The 12,739-nt window shown below is 54.3% G+C and overlaps 1 protein-coding gene across 2 annotated transcripts; it reads left to right on the forward strand.

Annotated features, from left to right (window-relative positions):
- The first annotated feature begins 290 nt into the window (after window positions 1-290).
- On the forward strand, window positions 291-12,695 carry TLE6 (TLE family member 6, subcortical maternal complex member). 2 transcript variants are annotated; one of them, XM_040241898.1, is made up of 17 exons: window positions 291-682; window positions 870-955; window positions 1,467-1,540; window positions 1,940-1,985; window positions 3,715-3,756; window positions 8,536-8,598; window positions 8,689-8,968; window positions 9,081-9,103; window positions 9,384-9,444; window positions 9,525-9,628; window positions 9,719-9,756; window positions 10,105-10,357; window positions 10,447-10,697; window positions 11,120-11,261; window positions 11,660-11,810; window positions 12,269-12,345; window positions 12,518-12,695. In XM_040241898.1, exons 2-17 carry the CDS (start codon window positions 953-955, stop codon window positions 12,620-12,622), a joined length of 1,713 nt encoding a protein of 570 aa, XP_040097832.1. In that variant the 5' UTR covers window positions 291-682; window positions 870-952; the 3' UTR covers window positions 12,623-12,695. The 2 variants fall into 2 exon arrangements, with proteins under 2 accessions (XP_040097832.1, XP_040097834.1); XM_040241900.1 differs by lacking the exons at window positions 291-682; window positions 870-955; window positions 1,467-1,540; window positions 1,940-1,985 and adding an exon at window positions 2,950-3,045.
- Window positions 12,696-12,739: the final 44 nt, after the last annotated feature.

Below are 12,739 nucleotides of genomic sequence, written 5' to 3' on the forward strand. Positions count from 1 at the left end.
CGACCAATCATAGACGGGAGTCGAGGCCCACGTGGGTAAGCGCCCTTACGATTGGTCAGCGCCGCCGGCGGCCGCCTGCGGAGCCCGAGCCCACGTGCAGCTGCTGCTAGTTCATTGACCGGCTTCGTGGTGCAGGTGGCGGCGGGGCGGGGCCGGGGCGGGCAGGGGCGGGGGCGGGGCGGGGCGGGGCGGGGCCCGATGGGTCAATTGGCCTCCGGGGACGGGGGTTGCTTCCTGTCCGCCTGAACTTGGCTGACCCTGGCGGCTTCCTTCTGGGCCACCATCCTAAAAAAGGTGGGTAGGCCTTTAGATCTCTTGGCGGACCCCAGAGTCCCTGGGTTGGGGAGGAGGCTGGAAGGGTGCTGAGGGGCAGAAGTAAAGAAGGAGTTTAGTGCCGCAGAAATGATTAGGTCTCTTTCTTTCTGAGAAATTTCTAATTCACCTAGCCAACTCTTATTCATCCTTCAAAACCCCTTTCCAAATGATGTTCTCCGGTGCTTTAGCAAATTGTCTCAAAACTAAATTTGAGTTTTGATATCTTTCTCTGGGGTTCCTCCAGCCCTGGCTGCTCCTAGAAGGAAGTGTATATGTTTGGCACCATAACCCTGCGCCCCACCTCATAGAGTGAAGTCCCAGGGGGCTCCGCACCAGGAATCAGCACATCTGGAATCCCCAGAGAGAGGTGAATGAATGAACATCGGATGTAGAGAATGCAGGGGGGTGCTGGCAGTTAGGGAGGGGATTGGAGGCCCAGGACTTAGTCCTAGAGGGAAGATCAAGGTGGGCCAAGGGTAGGGTGAGGCTGGTTGTGTCTCTGTTCCTGATCAGCCTTCTGCGCTCAGGATCTCTCATCTCCTTGTTAATTTTAGAGTCCCTGGCTAAAGTCCCTGTTACTGCAGCCTGAAGAGTGACCTCTTGGGGTCATCTCAGCCCCCACGGGCACCCTCAAAACATGGTGAGGCATTACCCCTAGGGGAGGGGCGAGGAGGCAGCAGCTGGGCTCAAATCTCTCTCTCCTGCTCCTAAGGGAGAGACATGGGCTGGCTGGCTAGGCCTTTAAGCTGGGGATATTAAGCCATCATACTTTAAGGCACTTTCATTTTAAAAGTAAACATTTTATCACTCAGGTGATAAACACCTGGCTACATCATCTATTCAGTTAATATTTTACAAGTCCCTTCCTCTTTCCTGCCCCTGACCCCATTACTTCCCAGAGAAAACCACTTCTAACAGTTTAGGCCAGGGGCCGGCAAGCTTCCATAACAGGCCAGAAAGTAAATATTTTCAACTTTATGCCAAGAATCAAGATGGAAGATACTGTGTGGGTACTTAAAGTAATAACAGAGAGAGCAAATGACCTTCAGGTCTCAGGAGGTCCCACCCTGCCCTCTCTGGGGCTGATAACCTGACAGCAAGTATGCTGGCAGTCTGTGGGTTTTATTTATCCCCCACTTTGACTTCTCCAGGCACATCCTGAGGCCAACCTTCCAGCCCAGAACTATCAGGACATCCTGGATCAGCTCAAGCAGCATTTCCCCAGGTGAGGACAATCCCCGGGGGCTAGAGGCACCACTGTGGCCTGAAGTCTCATAGAGGGAAAGAACCCAAACTTTGTGTCCATGGCCCAAAATGCAGGACCATTGTGGGCAGCGACCATGTTGGAGGGTGAAGCAGAAGGAAAGGAAAACCAGTGATACCAATCCTGGCTTTCATTTCAGTTTTTGACTGTGTGTGGTTCAGTGTGAGTTTGCTCACATTCAATTATATTTTATAAAATACTGCATTAAAATCACGTTCGTCTTGACGCTGCCTTCAGTGTGGCACGTGGAAGGGACTAGCTCCCTTAATGGAACTGCCCTGCTGGGGGACTGAGGGCAGGGCACGTTCTGGGGAAGGGTCTTGAGGCCTCCACTTCCAGCAGGTCTGTCTTCCCCGGCAGGTTCCCCACTCACTTGACGACGCAGGTGGACCTCGCTTACGGCTTGGTGAGCCCCGCCCCCACCTGTCAGCCCGTCTTGAGCCACCTGGAAAGGCTGTTGTGTTTAGTCTCATAATCCGGGTTAGGGGACACCACCTCTACTTTGCTTGCTTTAGGCAATGCAAAGAACCCACTGAGCCCCATCTTCGTGTGTTTTTCTTCTTTTAAATGGAATTCATAGACACTTTTATTTTTATTTTTGGCTATGGTGGGTCTTTGTTGCTGCTCTCAGGCTTTCTTTAGTTGTGGCGAGTGGGGGCTACTCTCTAGTTGGGCTCGAGGACTACTCACTGCAGAGCACAGGACTCAGTAGTTGTGGCTTTCAGGCTCTAGAGCACAGGCTCAGAGCTGTGGCACCTGGGCTCAGATGCTTTGAGGCATGTGGGATCTTCCCTGGCCAGGAACTGAACCCATGTCTTGCACTGAACCACAAGGGAAGCCCATGTGAGTTTTTCTTAATTAATGAAAACCTGGCTGTGAAAACAAGCAATTCCATATTTAAATTAAGGAGATGTTTCTTCAGGCCACAGTTGGTCAGTTAGGAGTATACAGCATGACTAGAGTCCCTTGCCCTTCAGCAGTTTATGTTCCAGTGTGTGCTGTCTTCTGGAACTTTTCACGATGTTAGGAATGTTCTCTATCAACAGGGTCCAGTATGGGACTCACCAGCCCCATGTGGCTCCTGTGCTCCTGTAAGGAGCTGAATTTTTATTGATTTAAAGTTAAAGAGTCTTATTTGACTGGTGGCACCCTCATTGGACAAAGCAGCTCTAGGGGGAGGAGGGAGACAGTATGTAACTAGAGAAGCAAGATTTCACAAAAATGTAAGTGCTTAAAAGAAAATAGAAGGGGTGAAAATGAGTCAGGGTTTTGAGCCCAGGTAGTCAGGAAGGGCTTCTTGGAGGAAGTGACGTGCTCAGCGAGACATCAAAGATACGGAGTTTCTGTCACCCTAGAGAGAACAGGGAAGGTTGTTTCAGGCAGCAAGCATAGCATGTGCAGAGGCCCTGGGGAAGGACTGTGCCTGGGGTTGGAGAAACAGTGAGGAGGCCCGTGAGGCTGGAGCAGTGAGTGAGGGGGAAGAGGGAGGTGGAGAGGGCAGGGAGGGAGGGGGCAGGGCAGGTCACAGCCCCCTTTGGCCTTATCTTCATATCTAGATTGACAGTCAGTTGTTGTTCAGTTGCTCAGTCATGTCCGACTCTTTGCGACACCATGGACTGCAGCATGCCAGGCTTCCCTTGTCCTCCACTATCTCTGGAGCTTGCTCAAACTCATGTCCACTAAGTGGTGATGCCATCCAACCATCTCATCCTCTGTTGCCCACTTCTCCTCCTGCCCTCGATCTTTCCTGGTATCAAAGTCTTTTCCAATGGGTTGGCTCTTCGCATCAGGTGGCCAAAGTATTGTAGCTTCGGTTTCAGCATCAGTCCTTCCAATGAATATTCAGGGTTGATTTCCTTTGGTATTGATTGGTTTGATCTCCTTGCAGTCCAAGGGACTCTCAAAAGTCTTCTTCAGAACCACAGTTTGAAAGCATAACAGCCAGGGGTCTCCCTAATTACCTCCCACTCTGAGTATGGTTGGCCGTATCCCATTTGATGAGAGCAGAGACCAGAGAGGTATCACAGCTTGTCCAGGGTCACACAGCTGGGGAGAGGGCCACACAGCATTAAGTCTTGCACTCTTGCTCATGTCCGTCTACCGCCTCCTCATGTGATTGCTGGTGTTCTTTGCAGGTCCTCAAAATCCAGCAGGGGATCCAGGAGCATCTCAAGCAGGTGAATGAGTGACGGGAGCTTGGGTGGCGAGGGAGGGCTGCCCTCCTTGCATGGCAGGAGAAAGGGGGAGAGAGGGAAGAGGGGAGGCCAGAGAGGGACAGGGCAGGTGGTGCAGGCCCTAGCAGGCTGCAGGGGAAGACTTGGGCTTCCCCCTGCCCCCTGGGAGGTGGGAGGGCTGCAGATAGAGGGGGTGAGGCCTTAAGTGGAACCCCAGGATATGAGGTAGCCCCACATCTCAAGAGTGCATCTCCAATCCTGTGCCTCTCCTTCTGGGCCTGCTTCCAATCCCCATGGGGCTGGAGAAGGCCAGGGGCCTGTCAGCACTTCACAGGTCAGTTACTTCTGCTAGGAAGGGGCCATTATGTGCCAGGCACAGCCGAATGCAATCTCCATGTATCTGAGGTTCTCAACGGCCTGGCTCACATTGGCAGGGGAGAGCAGGCCTGAACCAGGCCTCCCCTCCTCCCACATGGGGCGCCTTGCCCAGGCTGAAGCGCAGCTTCCACCCCGCCTGTCCTCCCGCCACCTGGCTCCTTTCTCCTGGGCACTGGCAGGACTTTTCCGCCTGTGCCACATGTGACTGGCGGAGGGCCAGGGCCGTGTCTGCGACTTAGCAGAGCCTGGGGTGAGAAGCTCAGGGAACAGGGAAAGACAGATCCAGAGTAGAGCAGAGTGGAGGAGGAGGGGCCAGGAAGCATGCAGAACACGGTTATTCATTCAACAGATATTTATCCATCACCTCCTTGCCAAGTACGGTTGTAGGCGCCAGGGAAATAGCAAAAGAGAACACAGACAAACCGCTGCCCTTGGGGTGAGAGGAACTTGGTAAACAGAAGTGTCAGATGGTGAGGACTGGGCATGGTGGGAGGTGGAATTGAGCAGCCCCAAGGAGAAGGCAATGGCACCCCACTCCAGTACTCTTGCCTGGAAAATCCCATGGATGGAGGAGCCTGGTAGGCTGCAGTCCATGGGGTCGCTAAGAGTCGGACACGACTGAGAGACTTCACTTTCACTTTTCACTTTCATGTATTGGAGAAGGAAAAGGCAACCCACTCCAGTGTTCTTACCTGGAGAATCCCAGGGATGGGGGAGCCTGGTGGGCTGCCGTCTGTGAGGTCGCACAGAGTCAGACATGACTGAAATGACTTAAAAAAAAGGGGGGGGGGATGTGGAGGGAGGTGGGTACCAAGGTGGCAGTGGGTTACAATTCAGGGCGGTCAGGGAAGACTCTGTGGCATTTGAGCAAATTCTTGAAGGAGATCAGAGGAGGAGGGAGGATAGGTGTCTGAATGAGGAGGAGCCCTGGCAGAGGCATAGCCTGTGCAAAGGCCCTGCGGCAGGACTGAGCCTGGCCCTCGCATGTTGGGGAAACAACCAGAAGGGCCCTGTGGCTGGAGCAGAGTGAGCCAGGGGGAAAGAGGAAGGAGAGGAGCGAGGGAGGGGATGGGGCAGGTCGTGCAGGCCCTTGTGGACTGCAGGAGGACTTGGGTTTTTGCTCTCCGGAAGGTGGGAGCCCTGGAGGGCTGTGGGCAGAGGAGGGGGTGGGCCCTGACTCAGATGCTCACCAGCACCCTCTGGTGCCTGCTGTGGGGAGGAAGGGACAGGAGTTGGGGTCCAGTTAGGACTATCCAGGTGTGGGAAGCTGATCACTGGGAAGGTTTGGTGGTGAGAAACAGGCAGAGTGGGGATCTGTTTGGAGGAGGAAATTCATAGGTGCTGAGCATTGAAGGGTCTGAGGAGGATCCCAGAGGGTCTCCATCAAGCACCTCTTCCCCCACAGAGAGCCCCAGGTAATGCTTACTCCTGGTTTAAACTACCGCCCCCTCCCCTGTTTTCAGTCCCTCCTCTACCAGCTTCCCTCAATGCACATTTAAAATCCCGAGCAGCAGCAGCAGGGCCCCACGCTCCCCAGCCTGCCTGCACACAGCTCTCCCCAGGGAGGGCCAGCTCACAGGCAGGGGGGAGCAGCACTTTTCATGCTGAGTGCATTAAAGTGCCAGTAAATTGCGCATTAACGAGCCAGGGCGAATTGGGGAAGGCTCCCCTGGGCCTTGTGCTGCTGGGAGGCCCAGCTGGGGAATCCATCTCTGGCTGCCCTAGGAAGCAACCGCCTGGAGCTACGAGGGCTCAGGGAGGGGGTCCTCACCCCAGCCTCTCCCTCCCCTATCCTGTCCACCCCAGTGACAAGCAGGAAATGAACAAGGCTGTGAGTGGGCACAGGTAAACACAGCCCAGCCACCATATATCCTGACTTTGGGAAATTGACTTTGGGGCTCTGAGCCTCATTTTCTCATCTGCAGGATGGGAACCTCAGTGGTGCCTGTTCAACAGAACTGAGCCATGGTCAGCACTCACCCCACATTCCTTAGCAGTTATTTCTTTCTGTGAATTAGAACATTTCCCCAGAATTTCGGAATTCACCCTGAGCCAAAGGGTATCTTGGTATCCACCACGGAGAAGAGGCATGTGCATTGGTAAGGCCCGTGGGCACTGCCTCCAAAGCCACAGGCCAAAGACCGAACCTGTGTCCTCCTCTGCAGTAGACATGGGACACGTGTGGCTATTTACATTTTAGTTGGCAATCAAGTGGCACCGTCCACATGTCAAGGACTCAACCTTAGCAGGCAGGTCTAGAACATTCTTAATATCACTATATTTAGTCTTCCTGGACTAAATATAGCTGCATATACGCACATTCTCACAGAGCCTCTTATCAGCCCGAGAAGGTGGGTCTCCACAGTGAATTCCTGGCAGTACTGTAGGGGGGGCTTCCTGTCTTGGATGGTTTGTGTCCTCGGCTGGAGGCCAGGAACATTGTAGGAGCTGCTGCCCTTGGTTCTTTTTATTTTTTTGACTGTACCAAGTCTTAATTGAGGCATGGGGGATCTAGTTCCCCTGATTAGGGATCAAACCGAGGCCCCTTGCATTGAAAACTTGGAGTCTTGGCCACTGGTCCACCAGGAAAATCCCTGTCCTTGGTTCTTGAGCCCTTGGATGTGGCCGGTGGGCCTCAGGGTTGCATTTTATTTTATTTTTTTGACCTCGTCCTACTACATGTGCAATCTTAGTTCCCTGACTAGGGATAGAACCTGTAACAGCTGGACCACCAGGGAAGTGCCCGCATTCTTAATTATACTTAACTTTATATTTAAATAGCCACCTGCAGCCGGTCTGTGCAGGGCAGCACAGTCTCAAGGAAGGAGAGGTTAAAATCGATTCTAGTACTTGGGCCAGAAAAGCTTTGTGGAGGAAAGCAGTAGGACGCGCCATAGGAGGAAGCCTATCCTAAAGGAACAGATGGGCAACCTGCTGGGAGCGAGAAAGAAAATTTAGGGAGCCTTCCATGACCACAGAAACTGTTGACTTAAACCTGGAATTGGTAGCAGTCACATTGCTTGACTTTTATTTTTTAAAATATTTATTTGGCTGTACCAGGGCATGTGGGATCTAGTTCCCTGACCAGGGATTAAACCCAGGCCCCCTACATTGGGAGCACAGAGTCTTAGCCACTGGACCATCAGAGAAGCCTTAAAGAAAGAAAGTTAAGTCACTCAGTCGTATCCGACTCTGTAACCCCATGGACTGTAGCCCACCAGGCTCCTCTGTCCATGGGATTCTCCAGGCAAAAATACTGGAGTGGGTTGCCATTTCCTTCTCCAGGGGATCTTCCCCACCCAGGGATCAAACCCAGGTCTCCTGCATTGTAGGCAGGCGCTTTAACCTCTGAGCCACCAGGGAAGACCCAGAGAAGGCTTGGCTCCACTTTAAATGTAAAATAAGTGACCAGCCAGGTTCCCTGGTTGCCCTGTCACCAGCCCTGCTCCTGAAGAGGAAACCATTGATTTCTTAGGATCTTTGCAACATTTCAGCAAATTCAAATGTCAGTCCCCACACGGGGGGACCTGGGTAACAGGGCTTTGCTTCTTGAAGCCATTTTAAGTGGCAGTGGCATTCAGGCCCAAGAAAATGTGAGTTTGATGACTTGACCATCTTAGGGTGGTGACTAGTCATTAGGGCTCAATTTTTGTCACCTGCAGCCATGGTTGCCTTCTGGGTACCAAGAGCTTGCTTTTTGCTGGGTAACCACAAATCCACCCAAAAACGTTCAAGGGAGGTGGTGTACCCCATATTGCCCACGAGGAGACTGGCTTGTTGGAACGGGTTTGTCCTTAAGGTTCTTTTTTTTTTTTTTTTTTCCTTTTTACATTATTTATTTGACTGCACTGGGTCCTGGTTGCAGTGCACGGGATTTTCAGTCTTGGTTGCAGCATTTGTTGTTGGTGTTCAGTTACTCAGTCGTGTCTGACTCTTTGCGACCCCATGGACTGCAGCACACCAGGCTTCCCTGTCCTTCACTGTCTCCTGGAGTTTGTTCATACTCACATCTATTGAGATGGTAATGCCATCCAACCATCTCATCCTCTTTCATTCCCTTCTTTTCCTGCCTTCAATCTTTCCCAGCATCATGCATGGTCTTTTCCAATGAGTCAGCTCTTCACATCAGGTGGCAAACTATTGGAGCTTCATCTTCAGCATCAGTCCTTCCAATGAATATTCAGGTTGATTTCCTTTAAAGGGTTGACTGGTTGCAGCATGCTGGATCTTGAACTACAGCATTTGAACACTTAGTTGCAGCATGTGGGATCTAGTTCCCTGACCAGGGATCAAACCCAGGCCCCTTGCATTGGGAGTATAGACTCTTAGCCACTGTACCACCAGAGAGGTCCCCCAAGGCTGTCCTTTAATGAAGCTTTAATGGGATGATCTTCTCCCCTCCAGGCAGAAAACTTCCTACAGATGATGGAGACCTGCAGCCAATCCCTAGGCTTCCAGCTGGGGGAGGTAGGTTCCTGGGTCCTCCAGGAGGGTGGGGATGGGCTCAGGGCAAAGGGTGCACCCTCATGTCCCTCACCCACAACCCTACGCTTCCAGAACCAGGGGAGCCAGGCCTCCCTCAGTGAGCAACCCAGCCAGGACCACCAGCACCCACAGACCTCCAGTCTCCAGGATCTAGACTTCAAAGACGTCCTGGTCATGAGGTCATCTGACTGGTTCCAGCAATCCCCCAGAGTGGACAGTGACGCAGTCCGCCAGCGAGACACACAGCCGTGCTGGGACTCAGAGCCCCAGTTTCCACAGGATATTCTGACAGAGCAGCTCTGGGAGATTTTTGCTGGGACCCAGGACCAGGGAGAGCACCCAAGACACAGGAGTGAGTCTCCCTAGGGGTGAGCGGACAGGGGGGCTCAGGCTACGTGGAGAGGCAGCATCTGTTGAACTTGGTTGCCCTGCCTTCTCTCCCTTATCCCTTCCTGTCGTCATAGCGACAGACCAGGTGCCAGGCCATGTAAGTAACTGGAATCCTCAGTACCCAGAGGAGTGGGCTTTGTCCTGACTGGGCCCCTTGGTAGGGACCTCTGGGTGCCTGTGGGATTGGCCTGCCCACCTCCTTACCCCTTGGAGACCCTCAGAGAATACCTGCAGCTCGGCCTCAATGGAAGGATGGAACTCCTGGCAGCTAGAGCATCTTGTCTACACTGCCTGGACCCTCCCACCGTGTTCCGCTTCTCAGACTAACCCTGGCACATCCTTTGGTCTGAACTGATTCCCCCAATTCCCATGGGCAGGAGAACCAGGAGCCAGGACCACGATACTTGGGAGTGAAAATGCTTCCCAAGGACACTCTGGGTAATCCAGGGGGTGAAGGGCAGTCCACCCTGGCGGGGAGGGGGCATGCTTGCCACTGATTCACTCTTGTCTCTGCCCAGTTTTCCTCCCACCCACGCCCTCCCCCAGCTCCTCTGAGGGCTCCCGAGAGGGAAGCCCAGGCCTGGGTGCTGTAGGACAGGGGATGTTCTCCTACATGGCCCAGGTAAGACCTTGTACTCCACACAAAAGCTAGAGGGGAGGCGGTCAAGATATTAGGGGGATGTGGCTCAGGTGTGACCTCATCCACCCACAGGAGCTTGCCAGGAAGACCTATCAATTTCTGAAGCCCATGTAAGTATGTCCCAACCTGTGGTCTGAGGCTAGGGGAGCTGAGATGTAGGGATGAGAAGAATTCCTGGAGGAAGGGGCAAAATGCTTAGGGTCCTGAAGGATGAATAGGAGTTTGGGATAGGACAAAGCATTCTGGGTGGAGGGGAGCAGTATTCCATTACAGGAAACAGAGAATACTTGGAGGAATGTGTGTTGGACCTTGGGGGATGTAGAGTGTGCTGGAGAAGTGAGGTTTGAGAGAATCCATAAACCTGAAAAGGAAGGAAGCCCTTTTGGGGCTTGCTGGGTACCCTACTCCAGGCAGAGGCTCTCAGGCAGGTTGCTGATTCTGAGGCCTTCTCTCTCAAGATGCTGGGACCCCGAGGACTTTGAAAACACATGGAATAGACCTGATGTCTTGCCCTGGCAGTCCAGGAAGCTGGCCGTTCCACACAGAGCAGAGAAGATGCGGAGACTAGAACATGGGGAGCCTGTGCTGGCCACGGCCATCAGCAGCTTCACCCGGCACGCCTTCACCTGCAGCAGGGGTGGCGTCAAGGTGTGGAGCCTGGTGGGCCAGGTGATGAAGGCCAGGTTTCCAGAGAGCTTCTTGAGAGTAGAGGTGAGGGCTCTGGGGCGGGGCTTGTGGGAACTGGGAGTGCCCGGCCCCCAGCAGGGGAGGAAGCTCACCTCAGACTGTGCCCACCCCAGACACCGGGGGCCTACCTGCGCACCTGCCTGCTGTTCTCAAACAGCACAACCCTGCTCACGGGCGGCCACAACCTCGCTGGTGTGAGCCTGTGGGACCTGACGGCACCTTCCCTGCACGTGAGAGCTGAACTGCCCTGCGCGGGCCTCACCTGCCAGGCCCTGGCTGCCAGCCCTGAGGACAGCCTGGCTTTTGCTGGCTTCACCAACGGCAGCGTCAGGATCTGGGACCTGCGGGACTGGAGTGTGGTCAGGTGTGGCCCGGGGGAGAGCCTCTTCCTGTCTCGGCCCTTGAGCAGGAACCCAGCAGTTTCAAGGCCAAAGCCCCTTTCCTTTGGGAACTCTTCCATTGGAGAGTTAAAGACCTGGGTTCATGTCATGGCTGGGCTGTTTGTTTGAAGCCCCGTTGTGGGACTTCTTGTCTGCCTTGGTTTCCCCATCTGTCACCCTGATGTGATTGGGCAACATAATTTTTGGTTGGGGAGCTGTGCCAGGCCCTGTGGGGTGCTGAGCAGCATCCCAGCCTCCACCCACTCAATGCTAGGAGCACAGATATCCCCAGGCATGGTCCCCTGGGGCTTACACTCACCCCTGGGGAGTGTGATTGGGTGTCTCCGGAGGTGCAGAGCTTAAAGTCTGAGCTCTGACCTCCTTCCCTATGCCTCTCCTGGGCCAGGGACCTGCCGGGACATCCAAACAGTGCCAAGAGCATTGCTGTTAAAGACCAGTACGTCTGGACGGGGGGTCTGGATGCCTGCCTGCGGTGCTGGGATCTGAGGGCCACTGGGGAGCCCCAAGAATACCAGTTTGAATCTCAGGTGTGCAGCTGGGATGGGGCCTGCTTGGTCAGTAGCAGCTGGGCCTGGGACTGAAGGAGGTTGGGGGAAGGGCAGGGGGAGTGGTACCGCAAGTCTCCGTGATGCTGTGAAGAGAGGGTTGCTTAGCTACATCCCCCTCCATTGCCCAGATAACATTAGATGCTTTTGTACTCTGTATCAAGGGATCATATTCTGAGTCTCTGTGATAATCTGGTAAGGTAGAGAGGACCACACTCATTTTGCAGATGAGCCAACCTAGGCTGGAAATGTGAAGTTGCTTGTTGGCGCCTCCCAGCCAGGAAGCAGGCAGGCGGTCAGGCCCCCAGGGTGGGTTCCTGGGCTCTTGCCACCTCTTGGCTGGGACCTGACCAATGTTTTCCTTGCTGTCTTCTCCCCAGATAATGAGCCTGTCACCCAGCCCCCATGAGGACTGGGTGCTGGTGGGCACGGCCAACGGCCAACAGTGGCTGCAGCCCAGCCTCGGGGGCCAGAAACGCATGGTGGGGTGTAAGGACGGCACCATCCTTGGACTCAAGTTCTCCCCTGTGGGTGAGTAGCCAGGAAGGGACTGGGGAGTCCCCCGTGGGCCCCAGCGATTCTCAGCCTCCCACAGGGCGCTGCCTCACTCACACCCACTCCACCCAGCCCTTTCATCTCTTTTGTAAATATTTATGTATTTGACTGCACTGGGTCTTAGTTGCGGCATGAAGGATCTTTAGCTGCAGCATGTGGGATCTAGTTCCCTGACGAGGGATTGAACCTGGGGCCCCTGCATTGGGAGCATGGAGTGTTAACCCTACCAGGAAAGTCTCCTGCTCAGCCCTTTCTGACCCTTCCTGACCAACCCCCCCCGACCATGCCCTTCATCAGCAGGAACTCCCCTAAGAGAGGCTATCTGCAGGGGTTCACTCCGGGAGGTGTGAGGGGCTCCAGTTCCCAGATTCCCCAGGGGAAGTCCTCAGCTGCCAGCTTTCTCTGTGACTGGGCCCCCCTCTGCCTCTTCCCAGGCCAGTGGTGGGTGAGTGTGGGAACAGACAACCTGGTTAGCATCTTCAGCATGCCCACGGGGACCATGGCAGTCCAGGTACAAGGGTAGGGCAGGAGGGTGGTGCGTGTGTGTCCTGGGTGCTGAGGGGCCAGGTCTAGGGGTCCAAATGCAGAGGCCCACCACCAAAAGGGACCACCTTTTGAATGGATGGGCAGATGTTAAGAACAAGAATGGCTGAGTCCCTCACTCTGCCCCCCAACCCTCCCAGGTGCCCGAGAGATCCTCCGTCATGTGCTGTGACGTGTCCCCCAGCAACCACCTGATCATCACCGGGTCCAGGGACCACGCCTCGGTGTACCAGCTCACATATTGAGGGCTCGCCGGGGTGGGCGGGCTTGCACGATGGGTCATCTTTGTCATGTGTAATAAAGCAATTGGAAAAAGCACTGGTCTGGTGCTGTCTCCTGTCCCCTGGCACCTCATGGAGGTT

This window comes from Oryx dammah, unplaced genomic scaffold (genome assembly GCF_014754425.2).
Source record: "Oryx dammah isolate SB20612 unplaced genomic scaffold, SCBI_Odam_1.1 HiC_scaffold_5, whole genome shotgun sequence".
Classification (NCBI taxonomy): Eukaryota; Metazoa; Chordata; class Mammalia; order Artiodactyla; family Bovidae; genus Oryx; species Oryx dammah.

Excerpts from the sequence above, each read along its gene's own strand:
- TLE6 (XM_040241898.1), top strand. Across the intron at positions 9,104-9,383 it reads CAGACCAGGTGCCAGGCCAT|GAGAACCAGGAGCCAGGACC; the intron begins GTAAGTAACTGG and ends TCCCATGGGCAG. Across the intron at positions 11,262-11,659 it reads AATACCAGTTTGAATCTCAG|ATAATGAGCCTGTCACCCAG; the intron begins GTGTGCAGCTGG and ends TCTTCTCCCCAG.